The sequence below is a fragment of the Mangifera indica genome, chromosome 3, assembly GCF_011075055.1.
Source record: "Mangifera indica cultivar Alphonso chromosome 3, CATAS_Mindica_2.1, whole genome shotgun sequence".
NCBI classification, from domain to species: Eukaryota; Viridiplantae; Streptophyta; class Magnoliopsida; order Sapindales; family Anacardiaceae; genus Mangifera; species Mangifera indica.
In genome coordinates, this window is record NC_058139.1 from 14882585 (window position 1) to 14895317 (window position 12733).

Genomic DNA, 12733 nt, shown 5'->3' on the forward strand with positions numbered 1-12733 from the left:
TTCATTTGCATGATGATCTCATGTTTGTTTATTGTCAATTTAAAATGTTGTGTTTGCTAAACTATTAACATAAATTATCAAATTAAAGACATATTTCACAAATTATTTGATCAAGTCAATACAACTAGATAATGCTGGTGAATTTACATCCAAGACACTTGATGATTATTGCATGTCCATGGAGATTGATGATAAACATTCAGTCTTGTATGTCCACACTCAGAATAAATTAACTGAGTCTATTATTAAATAACTTTAGGTAATTGCACGTACTTTATTACCAAAAACTCAATTACCAACTTTTATGTGAGGATATGTTATATTACATGTTGCAACGTTAATTTGCTCGTAACCTTCCTCTTATCATCAATATTCTTCTTTACAATTGGTTTGTAGTCACCAACTTGATATATCTCATTTGAGGATATTTGATTGTACTATATATATCCCCATTACGTCTTTTTAATGCCCAAAAATAGGGCCTCAATGTCATTTAAGAATTTATGTTAGATATAATTCACCATCCATTATTAGGTATCTGAAACCATTAATAGATGATCTTTTTACTACACAATTTACAAATTGTCACTTTAATGAAACAACATTTCCACCTTTAGGAAAAAAAAACCCTTTTGAAGTTAGATATGAATTTATTTGGTATGTATCTACCATGTCTCATCTAGATCCTTATACATCCTAAAGTGAAACTGAAGTGCAGAGGATAATATGTTTACAAATTATTGCCAATCAAATGCTTGATTCATTTGTAGATACGACAAAAGTGACAATATCACATGTACTCACTGCTAATGTACCAGCAAGAATTAATGTGACTATTAAACAGTTCATTTGAGCCATGATTGATCAATCTACTATACACTAGAAGTATGATAAACCTGTTCGATCAAAGGACATTGTCTCTCCAAAAAGAAAGGTAAACTATCAAACAAATATCAATTATGATTATTCCTCTAGAAGAGGTTATGATCCTTAAAGAGACTCAAACCCCTAAAGTGGCATAAATCCTTGAAATACTACAAAATCTTGAAGAACGAAAAAATGAGAATACTAAAATATTTGCCTTTCTGGTGTAGAATAAGACAATCAAATTACAAGTAGAATGCAGTGGCAGAAATGATAATTATGTTGCAACTCTCTGCCTTAAAATTGAAAACCTTTCACATGCATGCAATTTGGATTCTAAGGGACACACTAATGAAAACCAAGACATAAAGGAAAGAGATCCTCCAACCCTGGGGTCTTCCACCAAGATGATTGGATAAAAGAAAATGAGGAAAAAGCTTCAATTATAAATGAAGCTTTAATTCAAGTTTCATTCAAATGTCAACCAAAAATTACAAATGAAGGCTCACTCCTTTATATAGGAGGCATGAATGGCAATGATACACTTTGGTCAATAAAATTAATATAAAATCAACTAAAGTCCTTAATGTATGCTAAGTCATCCATCATAAACTAAACCCATACCCAAATTAATGAATATAAGACAAAATAATACATCTTTTCCTTAAATGTAGGAAATTTGTTTCCTAACTAAGGCAACCATCTTCTCTTCTAGTTCAAAACCAACTAAAGGCATACTTTGAGCTCTTGGGCTTTAAAAAGGAGTCTTGGAGGTTTGGGCCAATAGTGGGCTTCAAAAGTTATATTTTTGGATCAATGGAAGTAAACTATTCACTTGGACCTTGAGTACATGTAATGAGATTATACCCAAAAGTGGTTTTGGGCCAAAAAATGAAGAAGGTTGACATCTTTGGGCTGGTGCATTACTGGAAATTCATGCTCCTTAGCTTATTGTGTGGTAAATAGGCTTGGGGTAGGTTTGGAGGCCGAAACTGAAGAGGTGGCCAAATATGCATCATCCTCCCTGGATTGTAAAAGATTTGCCCTCAAATCCTCAAGGTGGTTGTCCTTCATGTATGGTGAAAGGTCCCCAACATTGAAGGTGGTTGAGACTTCTCCTATCTCATCTGAAAAATTCACCTTGTATGCATTATCATTCACCTTTTCAAGCACTTCAAATGGTCCATCAGTCCTTGGAGCAAGTTTACTCTTCCTCTTGCTTAGAAATCACTCATTTCTTAAATGCACCCAAACTAAGTCACCAGGTTTGAAGAGGGATGTCTTCCTATGCTTGTTGATCTTCCTCTTGTGAGCTTTATTGGCCTTCATGATATGAAATTTGATGGTTTCATGGAGCTTTTTCATGGCAGCAGCTTTCTCTTTGACATCTTTGTGAACTTACACATCAAGAGGTAAAGAAGTTAGATCCAAAGGAGTTAAGGGATTAAAGCCATACATTATCTCAAATAGAGAGTGGTCGGTTGTTGCATTTAGAATCCTATTGTAAGAAAATTCAGCTTGAGCAATCTTCAAGTCCCAATCACTTAAGTGCTTGTTAACCAAAGTTCTATTAGTTGCTTCGGTTTGACCATCGGTTTGAAGGTGATAAGAAGTGCTAAACATGAGTTTGGTTCCCATTTTGCTCTATAATGTCCTCTAAAAATGGATCAAGAACTTGGTGTCTCGATCTGAAACTATGGTTCTTGGAATTCCATGTAGCCTCACCATTTCCTTGAAGAACAAATAAACCACCTTGTTAGTATCTTCAGACTTGGAACAAAGGATGAAATGTGCCATTTTAAAGAATCTATCTACTACTACCATTATAACATTCTTTTCCCTTTGAGTTCTTGGAAGAGCCATAATAAAATCCATGCTAAGATCCTTTCATAACTACTCCAAAATAGGTAAAAACATGTAAGGACCAGGTTTGAAATAAGACTTGGACCTTTGATATGTGTCATACCTTGCAATAATGGCTTGGACTTCACTCACCATCTTAGGCCAATAAAAATGTTCTTTAAGCATGTCTAAGGTCTTATTTATGCCAAAATGACCTGTTAATCCACCATCATGTGTCTCCCTAATGAGAAATTCCTTAAAAAAGCTCTTAGAGATGAATAATTTAGCACCTTTGAAAAGAAAACCATTATGGACAAAATAGTCTTTATATGCTCCTCTGGAACACTTCTTCATGATCTCCCCAAGCTCATCATTTTCATTGTAATATTCCCTCATAAGTTAGAAATCTAGAACTCTTGTATCAAGAATAGATAACAAGTAATGCCTTCTTGAAAGAGTATCGATAACTACATTGGAAGAACCTTGTTTATATGTTAAAACAAAAGAGAAATATTGGAGGAATTCCACCCATTTAGCATGCCTTGAACTTATCTTATGTTGGCTATTAAGAAACTTCAAGGCTTGGTGATTAGAATGAAGCATAAATTGTTTAGGCTTTAGGTAATGACTCTAATGATCAAAGGCTCTAACAATTGTATAGAATTCTTTGTCATAGGTGGAGTACCTTCTCTTGGACTCGTTGAGTTTCTTACTAAAGTAAGCAATGGGCCTTTTGGCTTGAGTTAGGATTGCTCTAATGTCAACTTTACTTGCATCATATTCCACCTCAAATACCTTATCAAAATCAGGTAGAACAAGTATGAGGGTTTCACATAGCTTCTTTTTAATCTCCTTAAATGCTTTAGAGGCTGTCGTGGACCATTCAAACCCATTTTTCTTCATGCATTCAGTGATGTGAGCCATAAGAGTGCTAAAATTAGGCCCAAAATGCCTATAAAAAGAAGCGAAGCCGTGGAAGCTCCTAACTTCAGTAAGAGTCTTCAGTTGGGGCCAAGTTTTAATGGCTTCTACCTTGGATTGATCTACTTGAATGTCATCCTTAGAAACTACATATTCAAGGAACACAACTTGGCTTATAAAGAATTCACACTTCTTTTCTTTGTATATAACTTATTTTTCCTCAACACATCAAAAACACTTCTCAAATGCAAGATATGATCATCAAGAGTTTTGTTATATACTAATATGTTATCAAAATAAACAACAAATGAACCAATGTAAGGTTTCAGTACCTCATTTATAAGTCTTATGAAAGTGCTTGGAGTATTTGAAAGACCAAAGGGCATAACCAACGATTCATATAAGCCTCCCTTAGTCTTGAAGGTTGTCTTCCACTCATCTCCTTTTTTCATCCTTATTTGATGGTAGCCACTCCTTAGATTAATCTTGGAGAAGACATAAACATCATATAGCTTATCAAGCATGTCATCAAGTCTAGGGATGTGATATCTATACTCGGTGGTTATATTGTTAATAGCTCTACTATCCATACACATCCTATATGAGCCATCTTTCTTGGGCACTAGAAGGGTTGGAATGAGCATGGACTCATGGCCTTACAAAGCCTTTTTCAATCAATTCTTCTACTTACCGTTACAACTTTTTAGTCTTCATAAAGTTGTATCTATAGGCTGGCTTATTCGATAATGGTGCTCTCGAAATTAAGTCTATTTGATGTTTAATGCCCTTTAGAGGAAGAAGGTTGGGTGAGAGCTCTTTGGGAAAAACATCTTCATATTTGGCCAAGAAATGTTGCACTAAAGGATTTGCTCTTTTTTTTTCTTGTTTGTTCTTCCCTTCAAGCATAAGTAGAGCATAAACATATTGTAGATGCAAGAGGGTTCTCTCCATTTGAGGCCCATTCATATACATACTCTTCCTTTTGACTTCTTTTCCCTTGATAGCCTTATTAGCTTCTTGGGGGCTAAAAAGGATCAAAGTGATGATCTTCCTATTGAACTTGAAAGAGTAAGTGTTCTTCTTGCCATTATGACTCACTTCTCTATCAAATTGCCATGGTTTTCCCAACAACAAGTGACAAGCATCCATAGGAATCACATCACACAAAATCTCATCACTGTAATGCTTACCGATGGAGAAGGAAACAAGGACTTGTTTGGCTACTTAGAGGCTGGTTCTATTACTCAACCATTGGAGCTTGTATGGTTGAGGATAAGGTATGGTAGGTAATCCAAGTTTTTTCACTAAGGTAAATGCAACTACATTTGCACAACTTCCACTATCTATAATTAAAGAACACACATTACCTCTAATAGTGCACCTTAATTGAAAAATGTAGAGTCTTTGCTCTTCATGAGGAAGAGGCTTGACATGCAAAGCTCTCCTACTAACTATCATCATCATTATTCGTCCTTAGTGGTCTTTCATGTTCTTTATCACTTAAACCATTAGATAGAATTAATTCCTCTTCATGATGTCTAAGAAGAGGAGGAGGTTTATTGTGTCTCCTTGGGTTAGGTTATAGGGTTGGTTGTGGTAGAGGTGGGGTTTGATTTAATGGGAGGGTTGCTTAGTTTTGAGTGATAGCCAAGTCTCTAATCAATTGCTTCATTTGAGTCATTTAGGTTCTAAATTCATTATTGAGTTCTTGGATTTCTCCTTCTAATCTTTTTTGGCCAAACTCCCAAGGGTAAGGAGGTGAAGAAGAGGGGGATGAAGTTCTCTTGTAGGACATTTTTTTGGTAGAGGGTGATTGGTGAAGGCTAATGGTTATAAGTGTTTAAGGGTGAGGTGAGTATTGGTAAGTGCTTAAGCAAAATTAAGGTTCTGTGAACAGTAACTTTATTATGAACAGTAGCTCTAGAAAGAAGGTTACAATCAACAAATCATAAAAACAGCCTAGGCTTTGATACCAAATAGTGCATATTCATCCAAACATGCAACAAGAAACCAAAAAATCAAAAACTATTTTCACTGTTGATGTAGTATATGCAGTTTTTTTGTTTTTGCAATTTAACCAACCAAATCAACTCTAAACCAATTGAATTCATTTCATCATAATCACAACACAATGAACTTTCTTTCAAACTGTGGACGTACACAATTGGTGTAGAATAAGGTAATCAAATTATAAGTAGAATGTAGTGGCAGAAATGATAATTATACTGTAACTCTCTGTCATAGGATTAAAAACCCTTCACATGCATGCAATTTGGATTCTAAGGAACACACAAGAAAGAAATCCACCAACCTTGGGGTCTTCCACCAAGATTATTAGACAAAGGAAAATGAGAAAAAAGTTTCAATGCTTTAATTCAAGTTTCATTCAAATGTCAACCAAAAATTACAAATGAAGACTCACTCTTTTATATAGGAGACATGGATGGCAATGATACACTTTGGTCAACAAAATTAATATAAAATCAACTAAAGTCCCTAATGTATGCTAAGCCATCCATCATAAACTAAACCCATACCTAAATTAATGAATACAAGACAAAATAGTACACAATTTCCTTAAATGTAGGAAATTTGTTTTCTAACTAAGGTGACCATCTTCTTTTCTAGTTCAAAACTAGGGCTGGATTCGAAGTGAGCTTGTTCGGACTTGAAATGAGCTTTGCTTGAATGAGCCCAAGCTGAGTTTGCCTTGAACGGGCCTAAGTACGAATGTGAGCTTAAATTTTAAGCAAAAAATGAACACAAGCCTAAATTTGAACACTAGTTAAGTGAGTCGAGCTCAGCTCATGAGTCATTCACTCAAATAAAAAAAAAATTAACTTGGAAGAAATGACATCGTTTGTTTCTTGAAATATGAGCCTAAAACTGAACTTTTGAGCCTAAAATACTAGCCAAAGCAAACCTGAACCCGAGCTAAGTGCAAGCCAAGCCCGAATACCACTTTACTAGCCACTAAGTTTTTCTAATAAAGTTTTTAATGATGTAGTTTAAACATGTCCAATACCACTTTACAGAACATTAAAAATTGCATTCATTTGCTTTGGTTTTTATCTCATTGGGTTTTTCCTTAGCAAAATTAATATAATTATTGGTAAGTGATAAAAATCCAAGGAGAAGTGTTACATATGGATGACTTTCCACCAAATGTGAAAACAATAAATGATGGGAGACTTGTGATTAAATGTGTTGATTCATTAGACACAAATTCATTTCATTAGAAACAAAATCAATTAATGTGTTGTGTGAACACATTTAAGGCAATTGGGAGTTGGTCAATTTTTTGGGCTATAATGGTGGTGTGTGTTATATAAACCCCCTCCATCACTTGTACTTTGGAAAAAAGTCGCACAACATTCTCTTCTTCGATTAAAACATAATCACTCTCCTAATTACTTTTCCAGATTCCCATTCTATTTCTTTAATTCTCCTTCCTTTTACTTAAGTTTCTGTCTCTTTAATTCTCATCCTTTATTTTCAATTATCATTATTATTAATTACATTTATAACAAATTTCAAAATTTCAAACGAAGTATGATTAACAAGTGGAGTTGTTTTAGTTCCCCAGTAGGCCAATAAACCGCTCAAAAAGGAAATCTATCTTGGGCCGCTATACAATGCGTTGGATTCCGTCTAAAACTAATGGGCCTGGCCCAACAACTTGTCATCTCAAAAACCCCCCAAAACCCTAAGGCCAAAGCCAGCAGCTGACCTGAAATTTAATGGCATCGGACAACAGAGGGGTGGGTCTATCGTTTCTTGATTCACTTGCGGACGAACCTCCTCCTCCTTCCCCCCCTCCTCCCCCTTGCATCGAAGTTGTTTCCTCTCAGGTATTGCTTTATTATTTTCTCATTCACTACTTACACAGTTTCTTTTGTTCTATCATGATTTATGCAATTTTTTTTTGAATTTTTAATATTATTCCAAGTAGGCTTCTTCATCTTTCGAAGGCACTTTGGAGCCAGTCAACATAAGTGATGAACTCACTTTGCTCAAGGTATCATCAATGTTTATAATAAGTTTTATCAATTACACTAAGAATGAATTCTAAATCATTTTCGCAATTAAGTTGCATTTATTGTAATTCCTGGCAATATCTGAAATTTGATTAGTAAACTTTGATAACATTTTAAATTCAAAGTAATGTATCACTAAAATAGAGGTTGACATTACAATTTTTAATGTTTATCAGAAACCTCCATGATTTTCTAAAATTTGGCTCTAACCTCGTATATATTCATAAAAGCTTTTACCAGAAATCCTACTGGGATGTTTGTAGGGAGAATGAAATTTACAGAATTGTGGACAGAGAGTAGCTAAACTATATTGTGCTTTTCTGTTAGGGTCGGGTGAGTACTAAAGAGGTTTTTGGGTTGCCTAACTCTGATTTAGTTCCTGGGGTATATGAAGGTGCACGATCTACTACTTTTAGCTTTTTTCTTTTTGTGCAATTCTTAACCGCACTTTACTGTCTTCTGTATGTTTGTGGAACATTGTTATTTTGTTTATGTTGGATTAGTGCACTCATTTGCTAAAAGATATGTTTTTGGGGTAGGTGGACTGAAGTTATGGGAAGGTTCTCTGGATCTTGTTAAAGCTCTACGCTCAGAAGCTGAAAATGGCAATATCTCTTTTAGTGGGAAGCGTGTTTTAGAGGTGGGTTTGTAATTTTCAGGTGATTCATTAGCTGTTCAACAATTCATAATTCTCTTGATGCTTGGCTTGATAAGATTTGATTGATTTTGAAAACTCATTTTTGTTTACTGTAACTTATACAATATAAGATTTCTTCTTCAAGAATATGTATTCCCTGAAATTTTGTTGTTGTGTGCTTTACTTCATGTAATTTTTTTTATGGGGTGAGCAATATAATTATGAGAGCTAGAATATGAATATTGTGGATTCAAAGCTACAAAATATGAATGCTATCTATGTATGTATGCTTGGAGTAGGGAAGGTCCCTATCTAGTGGAAAAACATTCAGTTGGAGAGGGTAACATTTGTGCCTGGTAATTTGTCTGTTAAAATTGGAAAGATGCCAGTAACCATGATTCTTCTTTTATTTTCATATACTTGATCTCTAATTGTGTAGTTACCATCTAGTTTAATTTTGTTTATGTGATGAAAAATTCCGGTAGTTTGGCCATCAAGTAGGTTATTTGATTAGATTGAGAATCCAAATTCAAAGCTTATCTTAATGGTTACTTTAACACCTCAACTTGTGCCAGATTAGGTCACTTGATTGGTGAATAAAGCCCTAGAGTTTTAATAGAACATAAATTTGGATGTCATAGTCTATTTGATTTTAAACTTTGAATAGCAATCAATTTGGTCAGTTAACGGGGTTTGTTTTTTCTGTGGACTTTAACAGATCTTTGAAACAATAAAGTATAATTTTGGAATATCTCCATGGTGAAGTCACCATTAGAGATGTTTAAAACCAGTTTGACAATATTTTGAACCTAACAAAATTTTTAGTTCAGAGAAAATCATAAACAGAAGCCGAATTGGTTTAAAGATTAACCGATTTTGAATTAAATCAAAAATCCTAATTAACCGAATTGAATTTTCGGTTAATCGGTTTTGAATCAAATTTCAAAGAATTATCTTACTTTGTTTCCCTTTTTTTTCTTTTGAAAATAGGTTTGATATTTTATTTATTTTTTGTTCAATTTTTTAAAACCGATTTGGTTTAGTTAACCTGTTTAAAAAAATAGGTATCCGAACCAATTTTTCAATTAACCTATTTTTCAGTTAAGTTTTCTGTTTGAAAATCGATTTGGTTTAGTTACCGGATAATTTTGAAAACCTCTAATCACCACCTGACATCAAATATTTGTTTCCTGATTGATTCCTTTCTGACTGCGGTTTATACTGAATCAGATGCCTATTATGATGGCTTATATTTCCTGGACATTTCACTGAAATTTATCTAATTGCTTCCAGCTTGGATGTGGTCATGGTCTTCCTGGGATCTTTACTTGCCTTGAGGTAAAAGATGTGTTATACTGTCCACAACTGTATGTTTGAAAATCGACAGTTTTGTTAGGCTTCTTGTTTTGGTGCATTAGGGTGCAGCTCTCATACATTTCCAAGACTTCAATGCTGAAGTTCTGCGTTATCTTACTATTCCCAATGTAAATGCCAACCTTTCCAAAAAGCTTCAGCCTGCTGCTGCAAATGAAGAACCTAGTGATGCTGGAGTTGAAGTTCGCTTCTTTGCCGGTGACTGGAGTCAAATCCATGAACTTCTACCTTGTGCGAATGACAATGAAAAGAATCTGAACAGCTTAGGGCATATTCCAACTTCTGGTTATGACATTATATTGATGGCGGAGACTATCTACTCAATCTCTGCTCACCAAAATCTCTATGGACTTATAAAAAAGGTGCTGCTTAATTGGGTTTTTTCTTTTTTTTTGCTTGAAAGAATTATTCTTTTTTATTGCAAATTGCCATTCTTGAGTTGTAAAAATGTTTATTTGGTAGTGCGTCAGCCGTCCTCATGGAGTTGTGTACATGGCAGCAAAGAAACATTATTTTGGAGTAGGTGGTGGAACTCGACAATTCCTGTCCATGGTAGAGAAAGATGGTGAGCTTATCCTTCTGAGATATATTTTCAAAAGTTGTTGGGAACATATCTGAATGATAACTGTGTTTTATTACCTTCCTTTTCGTTGACTGGGGAGCAGGCGGTTGAAAGTTTCAATATATCACATAGATGCATTAAATATACCACTCATTTTGCCTGATAGTTTTTGTCTTGGCTGGAATAAATTATATGCAGTGATGTTAAGGCAATTCTGTTAAGTTGTCGTTATTTTGCAGGTTTTATGGCTTCTTGCCTGGTTGCTGAAGTGGCAGATGGTTCTTCTAATGTCAGAGAGGTATGGAAACTTTCAATTAAGTAGTGCCTGAACTTTCTTGACTAGAGCTCCATGGCCTTCCATTGGGACGCTACCTGTACTATATTAAGTGAATATTCTATAATTTGATAAAAGGTTTCTCCTGCGTTTCCATTACTTTTTTTTTTTTTCTTGTTACTAATGATAAACTATTGTTTCATTTCATATACTGGGATTGTACAATTGAATTTTGTAACTTGTGCTAACTAGTAGTATGAATTTACGTTGCATCTTTTATTTTGGATTCTGGTTTTTATTTCTTTATGAGTAAATTACATTTTTCACTCAAGGTTTGATCTAAAATCACTTTTTCACCCCCGGTTTCCATGTATAACATTTTTCTACTTCAAATCAAACTTTGTTGAAAAAAAGTTAGAAAATGAAATTATCATTTTATTCTTATTTTTAAAATTTTTCAAAATTATCATACAACAAAAATTAAAAATAGACTTTTTAAAAATCTAAATATATGAAAATCCATTTATTCTCTCTTTTCTCACCTTCACCCCCTTGATGACAAGAGATAGAGCACTTATACCAGTAGAAGAATAGATAAGGGTGTTAAGACTTATAATCATATGTTTAGGGGGTAAATGTAATTTTTGAAAATGTCAGAGGTGTTAAAAATTTTGTTAAGGTTTTTTTGAAAATTAAAAAAAGATGTTTTCTAAATTTTTAAATTTTCAATATGCCCTTTAATAATTGAAGAAACAATAGTTATACCTCAGATCAGAAAACTTAATTGAGGGCAACAAATTAAGGGTTTAAATTTTATATTACAAAATATTGAGATTATGTTTGAGTTTTTAAAATATATGAGATGTCTATGATAATTCAGGGGGTTTCAAAATTTTTGAAAAAAGTTTAGGAGTTTTAAAAAGTTTCAAAATTTTAATATTATTTCAGTGGTTTTAAAATGACAATTACAAAAAAAAAAAAAAAAATTGAATTGAACACAACAAATTAAAGGCGTAAACGATTGGGCATATGTTCTGATGGAATTTTAATATTAGTGGCAGCTAAAGCTTATCCACGTATTTAAGATTGGTTTTGTTTGAATCTAATTATAAAACAGCAATTAGATAAACCAAATTAGGCTTTGTCTTTCAATATATCTTTCATATCATATACATAATGTTGTTGAATTATTATGACTGTAGAATTGCCTGTCAAAATCTAATGGAACAACAACTGCTTCTTCAACTGTCCCTCAACCAGTATCTGTTATCACATTTTACAGATTTCTGGAGAAAAACAAAACATGTGGATCATAATATAAATTTGAAATTAACATCTTAATTTCTTTATCATAGCTGAGATGATATATATATATATATATATATAGATCAACCCAGAAGAGATAAACAGGTTGAATCAGGAGCTAGACCTGCAGTGATAATAGGCAGAGCAACCTCGATCTTCCGGGTTGGATGGAGGAGGAAGACAGCCTCCAGTTTTACTATAGGCCTCGCCTCTACCACCGCTGTTGCAAACTGGTTGGTCTGGCTTTAGCGCTCCAGGTGTTATATATTTCTTTTGTGCAAGAACCCTTCGAGCAATTTCAGATTCCATCAGCATCTCAACATCTTCATCGCACTCTGCAATTGAGTTGTTGCATATATTGGATTTTGTTGTTGTTGTTGTTGTTGTAGTTACAGCTTTGGTGAGAAGCAGAAGCAGAAGCAGTAGGCATGTGCTGAGATGGAGATGGAGATTGAGAAATTTAGGTTTAGTTGCCATTGTTTAATGGGGGATTTTCAATGGGTTCCCTTCCCACTTGGGTTGAAAGCACTTGATATAAAGAGTGATAAAATGTTTTATTTCTTAAAATGTGGTAGTGGAAGGCGCATTAGAGTAGAGAGCAGCCAGAGGGACCACACCTTCCACCTAACCCAATTTTCTTGCTTTCTGAGTTGGGGAGAATGAATTGGATAATAATACATGATGATTATAAAACTCTTAATAATAATAATACTTTAATTGCCTCTAAATTTAATAGATAATAAATACATGCTTCACAAACTCCAAAATAATATGAATAGGAAGGATTATAGGGTTTGATTTGTTTTTCAATACCATAGCCTTTTATTTTATTTAATGATCATGACTAAATTAATTACATGTACACTTAATCTATGTTAATAAATAATTAAATACATTCTTAATTATACTTATACTAG

General features: G+C 33.9%; 2 protein-coding genes across 2 annotated transcripts; one reads left to right on the forward strand and one right to left on the reverse strand.

Annotated features, from left to right (window-relative positions):
- Positions 1–7317: 7317 nt before the first annotated feature.
- Positions 7318–10790, forward strand: LOC123212595 (histidine protein methyltransferase 1 homolog). The gene is made up of 8 exons (XM_044631774.1): positions 7318–7478; positions 7580–7645; positions 7992–8058; positions 8204–8304; positions 9595–9639; positions 9720–10037; positions 10138–10240; positions 10477–10790. Exons 1-8 carry the CDS (start codon positions 7368–7370, stop codon positions 10557–10559), a joined length of 894 nt encoding a protein of 297 aa, XP_044487709.1. The 5' UTR covers positions 7318–7367; the 3' UTR covers positions 10560–10790.
- Positions 10791–11631: 841 nt separating this feature from the next.
- Positions 11632–12444, reverse strand: LOC123212596 (protein RALF-like 32). The gene has a single exon (XM_044631775.1). It carries the CDS (start codon positions 12291–12293, stop codon positions 11928–11930), a length of 366 nt encoding a protein of 121 aa, XP_044487710.1. The 5' UTR covers positions 12294–12444; the 3' UTR covers positions 11632–11927.
- Positions 12445–12733: the final 289 nt, after the last annotated feature.